Below are 14,624 nucleotides of genomic sequence, written 5' to 3' on the forward strand. Positions count from 1 at the left end.
TGCACAACAACTGCATATTAAGCCATTATCCTATAAAATTTATGTAATTATAAATCCATAAAGTATAATCAACGAAAATTACGATTGAGTTTAATGTTCAATAATGATTCAAAATAATATTTTTAGATAAAATAGTTTTTGCATTCAATTTTACCTCATATGTGAGCATGTGTGATTCTGCCCCCCCGTGAACTCTGGCGAAGTTTGGCGTTGTACCAAGATGAATCTAGAAATCTCTACTAATATAACGTTGAGACGGACACATTTTAAACTATACATTTTCTACACAGAGGAGGTTAACTGCACATTACCGTACTGGGGTTTGGAAATGATGTGTGCGTTTCTTACACGTTTTAATTCCTCAGATAGCAAAATGCAGCAGCAATAGCAAAGAGCCGTGAGCGCGCTAAGACGCCAATGACGTCTGCGACTGCGGTGACTGCAGCGCCTGCCGCCAGAATAAAGTACGTCTGCGACTGCGGTGACTGCAGCGCCTGCCGCCAGAATAAAGAAATGTGACAAAACACTATAAAAATTGCAAAAATCTCTGAAAAGTGACAAGGATGCAGCACAGAATTAATAATATTTTGCATATTAAACAGATTAAAAGACGTAACAGATTCATGGACGCTTCTTTGATTTTGCGGTTGCATGCAAGTACCCCCTCAGTTTGAATGGGCATGACACCTCTGCATGCCGATACATAATCCACTCCAGAATATTCAGAAGAAACTTCGTTTCAAATTTTGACATATTGGCACTTTTATTGTTTTATACATTAGAAATGGACATTCTTGTAGAAGGGAAAAATAGAAAAAGAAAAACATGCTTTTGCCTAAAAATAAAGACATAATCGGGACTTGATGATAACCTAAAACGAAACGATACAAAGCAGTGTATTTACACCATAAACAAATACACAATTTAGTCTAACAAACCCCAAACAAGTAAGATAAAGTATCTGTAGAAAATATATTCTGTAGTCCTTGCATTTATTCAGTCACCTGTAAAGAATCAATGTTAAAAACATTCAAAGGGATGGTGGTTTGTACTGCTGGCCAATGCCTATGAGGAGGAAACGTTGAGGTATGAGATATTGGTTTATTTGTATATTACAAACAATGCCAAATGTGTGCTTGACATGTGCCTGGTAGAGATAAATAAAAACCATACAAATGTAACATTTTAGTCTATGTACCTCACACAAAACTGAATCTATTTGAAAATCTGCAATTTGAGCACTGATGTATTTGTCATTGATGTTAGTCAATGCATATTTCCTTAACACCGACTTCAATTCCTGACAAATACACTGCTACCTGATATCCAATGCAAAAAAACTGACAGCCTTGAATTTAACCCTTGAGTGAGTTCACTAATCTGCAGTCTGTATTTGTGAAGTGGTGAAAAGCCTGTAAACGTTTGTGAAATGAAGATGTAAACTGAATTATTGACTTGCATGTGTTAAAATCAAGTAACCAATTTAATGTTTGAAAAGGTAAATGGCAAGATAAAATGAAACTGCATCATTATAACAGTCACCAGGTGTGGACCATGCAAACTTAAGGAAACATGAAAGTGTACTTGTTTTTAATGCACTCGCTTTGTCATGTTTTACATCTGATTATTTCAATCCATGCCAACAAGTAATACGTCACAGAATGACCACACTTCCAGCAGGCTTGTCACACGCATACACTTTTACACACACACACTCTCTCAAGACAACAGAGGCAATCAAATCCAAGACAACAGATTCAAATTAAACGTTATATTAAAAGAGGACATAGTTATTCGTAAAATGATATTATATGCAACTAACCCATAATCTCTTCAAAAGCCCAAAAAGTCCAACATCCCCACCCAAAAACAAGGAAAAAGTCAATAGACACACTTTGGCCCATGTTGTGTGTGTGCGCGCAAAAAGATATACAGGCATTAAAAGTTGAACTGTTCGTGATGTTTCCCAGGATCTCTGCAGAGACAGAGACAGCAGGACAGAAAAGGTATCTCTGTTCGTTCCTCTTATCCACAGGGAGGCGCTGCTGCGCCTTACACGTCAGCCATAAACACACACATCAGTGCTTGCTTCACAAAACCAAAAAATAAAGCGTAAACAAAAACCAAAGGGAGATATTTCAGTCGATTTTGACCGCGGCGTAAATTTTCCGTATGAACACGTATGCGGCGTAAAAACCGATCGTCCCGGTTAGCAGCCAGAAAGACAAAACCATCAGGGTGATGTAGCCGAAATACAGCAGAGAAGGAATAAACTCCACAATGTCCAGCTGAGGAAAGAAATAATGGAGAGATTTATGCAAATGTTAAGTAAACAAAACGCAGAAATAAGTGTAATACTGTCTGTAAAATCCAGGCTAAAGTCTTATAATCTAATGATTATAATTCAGTAATTTAACATTGGTTTCAATCATTGATATGACCTTACTCAGTCAATATTAAAGATATCAAGGTTGTATTTTCACAGAATGGTATTTACATTATGGAGGATGATTTTATGTAGAAAACAGTGAATGACAAAAAAACACTCTAGCTAGGTTTTCACAGGCATTGGTTACATTTGTACCCATTCAGTTTAAATTGAAGCCACTACAGCTGATAAAATAAGTTAAAAGGTATACAAGTAATAAGCTAAAAAAAAGAAAAAGATTACCTTGTTGACAAAATAGAAAACAGCATAGATTAGCACATAAAAGGCAGAGCCTCCAGATACCAGAAACGTCCTCCACCACCACCGATAGTCCTACAGGGGGAGAAGCCACAATGATTGACAATTGTTTAAACAACATCTACAGGCAAAACTAAACAGTAATAACATTTTGAAAATAACTAAGTGTTTCATCTTTAAAACATCTTGATTATCCTTCTTTATCTTCCTGTAAGGGCGAAGAAATGTTTGTTTGGATATTGTGTCAAAGGATATAAAGCCCTTTGATGGATCAATGTGTCCATCAAACAAATTACACAGACAATTATTTAGCATATACAAAATTATATCCCAACAACAAAATTGTGGTAAAAGGTAGGGCTGCAACTAATGATCGTTTTAATAATCGATTAATCTGTCAATTATTTTTTTTATAAATCGATGAATTGGATAATAAAAAAAACATTCCTTTCCAACCCTTTATTCCAAAACAGAACTGAAATCTTCAGAAAGTGCACAAACATGTTCCTTGAACATCCCTGAGCTGTTAAAGTAATAATAATAAAAATTGACTAACACAAAAAACATACATGTGTATGCTTTACATCTTCCAAATATCTAGACTTTTTTTTTTTTTAAATAAAGTGCACCTGAGTTTCAAAAACAATGAATCATTTATAAAAAATACTGAATATTGAACTATATGATTACTTGTCTAGAAGAAAACAATACTTTTGGTTTGCGGCCGATCATGTGGTACAGGAACTGACAATCATAAGTTCCTGGAATAATTAGTACATTATTTACATTATTGTGTGTGTGTGTACAGAGAGAGATAGCTCCTTGTTATTAAGACAAGCAGACTGGCATCTTGCTTTTAAACAAAATAAGCAAGCAACATGCAATGCCTTCTTTTATTCTAAATAAATTATAAATGTAACGTAATGAAAACACTATAAGAAACACATTTAGGGAACAGACTTCGACAGAACACCGGGCATCTTCTCTAATTATTTTCTATTCTAATTATTAATAGATTTCCAGATGATTTCATCACTTCAGTCTGTCCGTTTAAGGGCTTATTGCAACCATTAACACCTACGTTATCTTCAAATGGTGTCATCGACGTTGGTATACTATAAAAATGAAAGTTATCTTTTTTTGGCACTTCTATTCTGACACTCGACAGCACAAGACATTTTCTAGTGAGTTATCTTGATCGATTTACTCGTGTCTAATTCATTTCCACTGTTTTTCTGCAACCACAGCTCACAGTGACGTAACTGTGACGTCTTCTCCAAAACGGTCTATAGCTGTTATGTACATACAGCATTACACGGCTTATGGTTCCTTTAAGCATATGGACACACCTACCTCTGCACATAACTGGAAATACACCATGACAATGCTGATCTGAGAACAGGAAACCACAAGAATGATGAAGACGAGGAAGAGGAAGCCAAACAGGTAGTAAAACTGGTTTTCCCAAATAGCCTACAAAAGAAAATAACATACCACAATAAGCTTGAATAAGTATTGACTCAAGACAGCCTTTTCAATAACCACAACTACATAAACATTTACATGTTTTAACCAGATGCCACACGGTAAGTTTAAAGTAAATGCAATTTAGCTGTCATCACCGTAGCAAAATCTGATGCGTAATGCTGCAAAAAACAGACAATCCGAACACGTCAAGTGTTTAACTCATTCCCAGCCAGCCTTTTTGTGATTTTTACAAAAGTTTAAAAAAAACTTCCAGGAAAATTTTCTTCTAAAAATATATAAACATACAAATATATCAAATGAAAGAATAGACCCTCTGCTTTCAAACAAACAATAAACAAACAAACAGGGAAAAAACTTTAAATCCTATCTATAATTTTTTTCTCTGCTTATAAACTCTAAAATATAGGTATTTTTCTTAAAAAAATATTTTAGGGAAAAGGCAAGTTGAAATAATTGAATTTTTGTGAAGGAATTTTGTTCAGAGATCAGATTCATAACAATTATCAAAACATAAACGCAGTGTAAATTAATACATAATGTTTTGCGTCAGTTTTTTTTATAAATTAGGTAAGTGCGCCATCTAGTGGATAATCGGTATTATAGATTACTCTAAACTCATCAAGAACACATTTTATTTTCACGCAAATGGTTTCTATTAATTGACGAAATGACTCGTCAATGGCGGGGAAAGAGTTAATACGTATAAAGCAAGAATTTCAACCAATGAGATTTCACTATTAGCGGGGCTTCACAGCATACTGATTTAAACAACACAAATCATCTCTACAGTGACCTTGCACTGTATACTTGTTATGTGGCAGAAGTGCACACTTACACTAAAGATGAAAAAGAGCTCGATGAACATGGCGCCAAACGGCAGAATTCCAGCCATTAGGATGCTAAAGGGAAGAACAATTAAGTCGCATTAATTAACAGAGTCGGACAATTGAATCAATGAGATCCAGACCACATAAAGGGCGCCACGTACCCGACAAACTTGTTCATGTACCAGCGCTGCTCAGGGACCTGCCGGGGGATCTGATTGGTACGAACCGGATTGTCATAAGGCTGTTTCCGGAAACCAAAATAGTATCCCAGGTACACGAGTGGCATAGAAATACCAAACCACATGCACAACAGAGCCAGCATTGTAGTGAAAGGAACCTGAAAGTGTAAATGATACATCAGTTAGCATGAGAAACGTTCTTTATTCTTGAATGTGTTAATAACATCTATGACTTGTGCATGTGACTTCCTGTACTGCAGTGAGTAAAGAGATACTTACAGCACCAGACGAATGTTCTCCCCAGATAAAACAGTTCAACACAAAACAGATGCCAAAAACAACAGCCGGGTACAGCGTCGTAGTCTATAAGGACAAATGTGCGTGTTTTAAAATACTATTAAATTTGGTTACTTTAACAACTTAAAATATTCAGATTTTAACTCACACAAAAAGCTCCTTTCCTCCATTTGTGGCCTTTAAGAGTGCGGTAGAGTCGACCAGCGAAGTATCCTCCAAACAAACTGCTCGAAAAAACGCACAAAGTTGAAACGTGGCCGTGTTTGAAAAAAAATCTAATTTGCAAGGTGATCTTGTTGTGTATTTACCCCATGAACATGAAAAGAAAGCAGGCTGTCGTCATCAGAGCTCCTCGACTGGATGGAGACAACATACCCAGCATAGCCACAACTACAAAACATAGCACATAGTTTGATGATGTAGCAGTGTCTGATTATGCATCCCATATGATAACCTTAAACAAGTGAAATACTTACAAAAATCACAATGAGAATCATACAGAACAACTGGATACCAGAGCCCAGCAGAGAGCTAAGAATCATGGGATACTGAGGTGGGCGGAACACATCACCGTGGACGTTCTTCCAACCAGATTCTTCCATTGTGTCCTCCTATTAAGGGAAGAAAGACACAGAGAAAACATCATATTTCAGATTTCTGAATATCAAAAGAGAGAAGACCAATCAGCATGCAGCATCTTACGATGTCATCTTCTCTGTTGTAGTTGGCAATGTCCTTCCTCAGAGTTCTGATGATGATCATACTTAAGATACCTGTGGACATACGATTTCTTAAGACCACACAAAACATGACACTACTGCAACTAAAAAGCTTTTTAATCGTGAGCCTGTATATAAAAAAACATTCACACCTGACAGAAAGAACACCACAACTACAGAGTTGACGATGGAGAACCAATGGATCTGCACGTCGCTCATGGTAAGATATGTGTCCCAGCGAGACGCCCATTTTATCTCACTTTCCTGCATTGCAGAAGAGTGCAGGTGTTTATGAAGCCAAACACAAACAGATGAACCACAGAAAGACAATGACAATGGGCCTGTGTGTGTATCTTACCTCCCAGCGTACAGAGTATGTGAAAAGGATGCTGTTTTCTTTAGTTGGGTCGATCTCCTGAGGGACAGGGGCGACGGTTTCTGGTAAGGTGCATGTACCGCTTCCATCTGCTTTTATGTCTAAAAAGACAAAAGTAAAACAGAATGACGTAAACAGAAAACAAAGCATATGATGCGTTTTAAAGGGCAAAGTCATAAATGGTGTCTAAATCACGATGGTGCCCTAAAAGATGATCAAACGCAGAGCGTGAATTGTAGGGCATCACAATTTACAGAGACACAAAGAAATTTGCCTTTTTAAATATTTTGTTTTAAAATGTAAATTAATATTGAATAAACATTGAAATTATGCACATCAAGTACATAATAACACGTTTTAGTCAATATTTATAAACAGCTTAGCAGGGTTATTATTGTTAACTTAAACTATTTAAAACAGTTCTGTTCTAAATATAAATATTTATATTATTTAATATATTTAATATATTAAATATAAATATTTAGGCCTAAATATTAGTTTAAAAAAAAGTAAATTACAAATGTTGCCATATCAATAAACTGAAAAAAGTTTAAGTTGAGGCACTAAAATATTAACTGGAAAAACTAAAACAAATAAAATTAACTCAAATAGCAATATAAGTTTAAAATTAGAGCCCGACCGATATATCGGCAGGCCGATATTAGGCATTCTCCAAACTATCGGTATCGGCATTCATAATGGCCGATAAATGAATATTAAAAAATAAAACGGACGAAACAGCCTTCAACCATGTCATGAGTGTTGCAGTTGTATAGTTTGTCCACCAGAGGGCACTCTACAACCTCCCTGTTGGCAACACTGGTCACACATCCTGCAACCTGCTGATCTAGCCAGAGTTGGGCAAAGAGAACAACGGTTAAGGGAGTTCATGGTGAGTTGGTCACGAGACAATAAAAGAAACAAGTTTCTTTTTAAAATGCATTATCATATTATTTTAGTTAAAACTAATAAATAGCTACAAATAAATAATGTCAGGAAAATCTGTTAGTTTTGTTCCGCGTTTCTGGAAAAAAAATGGCCGATATATCGGAATATCGGATTTTAAAACCAACAAACATTTGTATCGGTATCAGCCTTCAAAACCCTTTATCATTCGGGCTCTATTTAAAATCAACTAATATAAATTAAAAAGTGCAAAATGAACAAACTAAAAATAAAACTAATTTAAAATATTAATAAAACTGAAATGAAAACTAATAAATAGCCGTTGCTGTAGTCACATTAACCAAAAGATGTTTAATCAACTGTGGGAAAATTGCATTAATATAATATTAGCTATTTTATATACGTCACCCTGAACCATAAAACTAGTCATAAGGGTCTTTTTTAAATTGAGATTTATACATCATCTGAAAGAATAAATAAGCTTTCTATTGATGTATGGTTTGTAAGGATAGACAATATTTGGCCGAGATGCAACTATTTGAAAATCTGGAATCTAAGGGTACAAAAAAATATTGAGAAAATCGGCTATGAAGTTGACCGAATTAAGTCCTTTGCAACACATATTACTTATGATATATATGCATACATAACATACATACATAAAAATGTATCAACTTAATATTCTAATGATGTTTTGGCATTAAAAAATAGATCATTTTGACCCATACAATCTATTTTTAGCTATATGTAAGATTGTAGTGACATACCGTCTAATTTTACACTTTTTGGCATCACTTCAAAACGTACAACCCGGTAATTGTGTGCTTCACCCTCCTCCACTTTTTCTTTGTGGTAGTACAGGATGAATGACAGATGGTTGTGTAAATAGAACTGCAAGGGTGGGACAAAACAGCATGTCAACAAATCAATTCAAAATAAAGACATCAATAATATTTTTCTGAGATAACCCATATTACATAAATTATAGCAGCTTCCTGTAAAGACTACATGCACAACTGTGTTATCTGAATAAATAAATAATTGAGAACTAATAAAAACGAATTGTCTACATCACTAGACATAAAATAATGTTGATAGGAAGAGATGGCATTCATCACCTTGTTGTTTTCAGTGAAGCCTATTCTGTAGCCGTGCTCGAACTGAATGTCTCTCGTCGAGTCCTTCTTCTGTTCCTCATCCATTCCTTCCTCTTTGCTTGGGTAAAGCTCCAGCCGAGTAGCCACAGGGAGATTATCTGCAATGCTGTTCATATAGATGCACTTGGTATGATACATAAATACGCCGCTGACAACCGGCCGGTGCATAACTTAAAACTATGTGTTAGTTTATTTCAGAGATCAATCAATACAATATAATTTACAATTATTGTAATCGTAATAAACCAAGAGAGGTTGGGTGTTTAATGATATCTAAGAGATGTAAAAATTTGAGTTCATGTTGCTACAAAATGAGCGTTTATGAGCAGATTAGGGACTCACAGATGAACGTAGTATTCTTCCTGGATGCGCTCAGCCAGCAGCTTGCTCTCATCTTTGCTGAGTTTGACAGGATCTTCTGGCTTTTTACACAACACCTCACACTTCTTGTCCATGTTCATAAGAACCGTGTAGAGCGTGTTGACGATACGGTCTCCTCGCAAAACCTCACCTGGTCATTATTACAGTGAGAAGCATGTCATAAGTCAAATTCTTTAAGCTTAAAGGAACAGTATGTAGGATTGTGGCCAAAACTGGTACTGCAATCACACAACTAGTGGCCAATTAGGGATGCATATCAATTAATCGCGATTAATCTATAGCAGAATAAAAGTTTTTGTTTACATCATATATGTGTGTGTACTGTATATAATAACTTTGTATAGTTAAATGCACACACATGCATGTATATATTTAAGCAATGTTTACATGTGTATATACATTTGTATATTTATGTATAATTTATATTATATATAAATATAAATACTTAATATATAAATATATTTTTTTCTTAAAATTATACATGCATGTGTGCATATCTATATATACATAATCACCATACACAGTTCACACACATATATGTAGCAAACAAAAACCTCTATTCTGCCACAGATCAATCGCGATTAACTGATATGCATCCCTACACAACATGACAACATAAACATTAGTTGAGCGCTGCAACTCCACTTTTTAAATGCCAATATCCTGGCCAGAACACTGTTGTCAGTGATATAAGTATTTGAAATGAAAATTATTTCTTAATGTCTAGTGACATATCAGGGCCATTTTATGATTAATTGATATACATTTCTTACATACTGTTCCTTTAAAGGAATAGTACACCCAAATCCTCTTGACATTTACTTTACTTTTTGTGTGTGACGAAACACACAAGACAACTAGTCACGAGACATGCAAGAACCTATAAGATTTAATGCACTGCTATTATGGTTTTAAGCAGCATCTAGTGGTGAGATTGCAAATTGCAAGCAATAGTTCAGTCCACAGCTCACCTTTCAATTTCGAAACGCATACATTAGCTACCACAGGAAAAGCATGTCGTTGTCTGAGACAACGTAGGGACAAAACACGGTTTGTAGAACATTTTGTCCATTTAGGGCTACTGTAGACCCTGCCAAAAACCTGGCCAAATTACAAAGATGGCGATTCGCACAGTATTAATATTATCACAGGACCTCTGTGTTCAGCGATATATGGTAGCTCATTTACAGGGGAATTTTTACTTTAAAAATTACAGACATGGCCGTGGCATGGGATTAAGATCACAGACAACCTTCACAATTATTACAAATCACTAGAAGTCAGTATTGAATACTAATCCAGTGTGAATAGGGCTTTAGTTGTTGTGACCACAACATTGGGGTGTGTCACTATGACGCACCCCTTACGACACTGTTCCTGCCTTTTGTTCACACAGGACATATGGAGGAAAGTTATGGCAATGTTGCCAGTTCCCTTTCCTGGGAGAAATTCCAAGACGTGTTTGCATTCACACAAAAGGCACTCTGGCATTTTTGTGTCAATTTTCTGGGATCAATGCACGGTGTGAAAGGGGCTCTAAATTAACCTATTGGAGTCAACCTACTGAAGAAACAAAGTCTTATACATAGTTCTAAAAGAATCATGTTTGGGTGAACTATTCTTAAGCCTTACACAGTCAAACATCACAATATATATATATATATATATATATATATATATATATATATATATATATATATATATATATATATATATATATATATATATATATATATATATATATATATATATATATATATATATATATATATATATGACAGTGCTTGAACTCACCAAGATTTTCTGCTTTGTAGATGATGTTGTCAGGCTTACAGAAGGGAAGTGAATAGTATTCATAGGGCAGCTGGGTTCTGGAGCTTGTCAATTTCACAGCCTGGTGAAAATTTTAAATGAGTAAAACTGAGAAATACCAGCAGAAAAATCTAGAAATGCCCCTATATTTGTGTAATGACTGATGTGAGTGATTCAGAGTCAAACAAAGTCTCTATCTAGACTGATAAGGTAGGAAGACAGATGTATCTTTGAAAAACAATGTGTGAATACACAAGAAAAAAGTTGAAGAGTTTCGTTGCAAAACGAGATAACTCCGTTTTTTTTTTCATTTTTCAGAAATCGCGTTTTTTTGGTTGTGCATTCCAATTAATATCAATTCAACTGCAGTTGGTTTGTTTTGATTTAAACCTTCATAACTTAAAAAATACAGCTAAGTAACACCATAAAACAAAATAATAACATGATAACATAATAATAAACATGTTTTGACAAAAATGTTAAAAAATGGATTTATCTCGTTTTGCAACGAAACTCTTCAGTTGATTCTTAATAGATTTGCAAAAATATATAAATTAATTAGTTAACAGAACGTGTAAAGAGACACTCCACACTTTTTTGAAAATATGCTCATTTTCCAGCTCCCCTAGAGTTAAACATTTGATTTTTACCTTTTTAGAATCCATTCAGCTGATCTCCGGGTCTGTCTTTTAGCATAGTTTAGCATAATCCATTGAATCTGATTAGACCATAAGCATCGCTCAAAAATAACCAACGAGTTTCGATATTTTTGCCTAGAAAATAGCAACTTTTAATTTTCTGTCAGTCTTAGTACGCAGTGTAACTACAGAAGAGTCAAGTTTTAAATGGGAAAAATATCAAAACTCTTTGGTTATTTTTGAGCGCGATGCTGGTGGTCTGGTCGGATTCAGTGGATTGTGCTGAGCTGTGCTGGAGGTGGTAGCGCCGGACCCGGAGATCAGCCGAATGGATTCCAAAACAGTAAAAATCAAATGTTTAACTCTATGGGAGCTGGAAAATTAGTATATTTTCAAAAAGTGGAGTGTCCCTTTAAGCAAGAAAAAACATTTTTAACATTTAAAACACAGAAGGCTTACCTTTATTTCAACAGGGCTGTTCTGATGGAAATTCATGGGTGCAACACCTGGTACATAAAAGGGTGTTGCTGAAGGCAGCAAGGACACCAGTAGTAGTGCCCAAATCGCCTTAAAAAAAAAAAAGCTACATTAGCTATCCAGCAGTAATCTGATATCAAACACTAATAAGATTACATTAAAAAGTACACTGTTCAGGATTAAGCAATAGTGGACTGTGGCAGTTTGCCCCGAATGATGAAACTGAGTGTCAACTACAGAAAAGATGCTCTGTCACTAAATCTATGTTTATTGATCATTCAAGTGTGCTTGATGTATTACAAATATTACGTTTTACTGAGGTTTGTAAAGGGTTATTAAAAATTAAAGGGGTTATATGACAAATTGAGCCCTGTCTCAATTACAAAGGTTTCTACTATTAAATAACATTATATTAATATCAAATGTCATAATAAATCAGGACAGGATTAACACATAAACCACATAAACAGGTAAAATACGACAAATCTAAAACTAATCTTCAAATAATATGCATAAAACATAGAAAGTTTGGGGTTGTCATCATGATCACATCTGTCAACAGTTATGGTCTGTATACACATTTGTAACGTTATATAGCACTTCTCATACTAACACCTTTTTAAAATTGGCTTTTGTCGTTTTTTTTTTAATGAATTTAGACAATATCGTCTGCTAAATGATTCAATGCAAATGTCTACTGACTACTTCATAGGCAAACAGGACCCGGAACTCAAATCAACGCCTCAAGTGCCAATACACACAATACACAGAAGTGTCAACGGGCAAATCCGACAAATATTGGCATACTGTTAACATAACAGTAATTGTATCTGAATATTTAATACTTTTAGCAGGGTTTCTGTTTGGATTACGAGTGGCGTTGAATGCTAAAGCAGCGCAAACCTAATAGCTTGAGTGACAAAGCAGATGCAAACTATCAAGACATCGATGTGGTGAAACAATGGCACGGATAATAATAATGATAATATACAGACAACTGTCCGTTTCACATATTCCATTAAACGATAAATCACAACATTAACTCCAAACACTCGGTTATTAGCTGCATGCTAGCTGTTTGGCTAGCCGGTTGTTTTTAACCGCCACTCACAGTTTTGAGAAAAGAAAACTACCTCAAATGACACACGCACATACAGCCACACTAAACACAACTGGACAAAAAACATCTTTACCATTGTGGACTAAAAACTTCTGTGAAACACAGAAACAAAAGATGCTTTAGCATCTACACTCACCATCGGCATCGCCGCCGCCATCTTGAATACACGTGTCATTGTAGACGTCACAGGAAGAATGTCAATGGGTCATTGCGCTGCTGTCATTTCACGTTCAGTGCTGTTTCAATATTCTTGTTTATACTTACAATAAAAAAAGTAAAAAAAAATAAAATCACGTTCAATGCTGGTGCATCTTAAGAGATCTTGCATTACTGATATTATTACTGGTTTATGTAAAAAAAAAATGCTCACAAGGAAGGAATGCATCAATAACCCAATTTCATTTTTTTTTGTTAAAATGGACTTACGAGTGAACGAGAGAGATTTTCCATTGAAATTTAAAGGGGACATTTCACAAGACTTTTTTAAGATTTAAAAAAACTTAGGTGTCCCCAGAGTTCGTATGTGAAGTTCTAGCTCAAAATACCATAAAGATAATTTATTACAACATGTTAAAATTGCCACTTTGTAGGTGTGAGCAAAAATGTGCTGTTTTTGGGTGTGTCCTTTTTAATGCAAAGAGCTGATCTCGTGATCTCGCCCTCATATCATCCAAACCAAACCTTGCCCCAGCGTGATTGTCCCCCCTCCCTACTCCCCCAGATGCACGCAATCACACTGTACTTTTATCGATCCGAGCCCGGGCCCGCTTTCGTCATTAAGATGCGATTGTTTTGAAAAAAGCAGGAAGTAAAGCACTCTTTTAACACTGGAACCCATCGTAATGATAAGTGTGTTTTTTATTCGGAGTCGTTTTGGTGCGCAATGAATGACAGGCAATCACATGTCATTATATTGCTTAGTTCAGTGGTTCTCAAACTGGGGTCCGGGGCCCCCAGGGGGCCCCCATTTTTATGACATTTTATAAAATACATTCATTTATCATGAATTCTGTGTAATTAAACCTAAAAAATAAGGCTACTAACCAACAGCACTACTCTTTGCATAACTTAATATGTTTTGTTTAATTCAAATGTTAAATCTTAGAACAGTTTTTTGTCATAAATTTTCTTTGGGGGGGCCGCGAAGGATTGCACCATACACAAGGGGGGCCGCATGCAGAAAAAGTTTGAGAACCACTGCATTAGTTGACCTGTCGCATGTGCAGCTCGGACATTCACATAACCCTGCTGCGCACATCAGAAGGTTTTTACGGAGGGAGATGAAGGTGAGTGGTCGTTAGGGTTGGGTACCTTTCACATTTTTACCGGTACCGGTTCCGATGCCGGTACCTGGAATTCGATACCGGTACCCAGCGGTACCTTTTTCGATACTTTACTCTGACTTAAGTGACTTTCAGCCCAAACCTCTCATTTTCAACATTTTGTTATTTATTTCGAAATGTTTAATAATACACACAATCTTTACAAAAAAAAACATCCCTATAACATCCAGGGCATATGTCTTACATATAAATAAAATAAATAAATAAAATATATAAGT

General features: G+C 35.5%; 1 protein-coding gene across 2 annotated transcripts; it reads right to left on the minus strand.

Annotated features, from left to right (window-relative positions):
* Positions 1 to 737: 737 nt before the first annotated feature.
* Positions 738 to 13,304, minus strand: tm9sf4 (transmembrane 9 superfamily protein member 4). 2 transcript variants are annotated; one of them, XM_073875058.1, is made up of 18 exons: positions 13,200 to 13,304; positions 11,926 to 12,033; positions 10,811 to 10,910; positions 8,978 to 9,146; positions 8,597 to 8,741; positions 8,246 to 8,369; positions 6,555 to 6,673; positions 6,349 to 6,460; positions 6,180 to 6,250; positions 5,952 to 6,088; positions 5,786 to 5,863; positions 5,626 to 5,701; positions 5,460 to 5,543; positions 5,163 to 5,338; positions 5,010 to 5,073; positions 4,040 to 4,159; positions 2,672 to 2,761; positions 738 to 2,288 (listed from the first exon to the last, which is right to left on the minus strand). In XM_073875058.1, the coding sequence occupies exons 1-18, from the start codon at positions 13,236 to 13,238 to the stop codon at positions 2,139 to 2,141; spliced, it is 1,962 nt and encodes a 653-aa protein (XP_073731159.1). In that variant the 5' UTR covers positions 13,239 to 13,304; the 3' UTR covers positions 738 to 2,138. The 2 variants fall into 2 exon arrangements, with proteins under 2 accessions (XP_073731159.1, XP_073731160.1); XM_073875059.1 differs by lacking the exon at positions 13,200 to 13,304 and adding an exon at positions 13,137 to 13,160.
* Between the last annotated feature and the right edge of the window lie 1,320 nt (positions 13,305 to 14,624).

This window comes from Misgurnus anguillicaudatus, chromosome 13 (genome assembly GCF_027580225.2).
Source record: "Misgurnus anguillicaudatus chromosome 13, ASM2758022v2, whole genome shotgun sequence".
In the NCBI taxonomy this organism is placed as follows: Eukaryota; Metazoa; Chordata; class Actinopteri; order Cypriniformes; family Cobitidae; genus Misgurnus; species Misgurnus anguillicaudatus.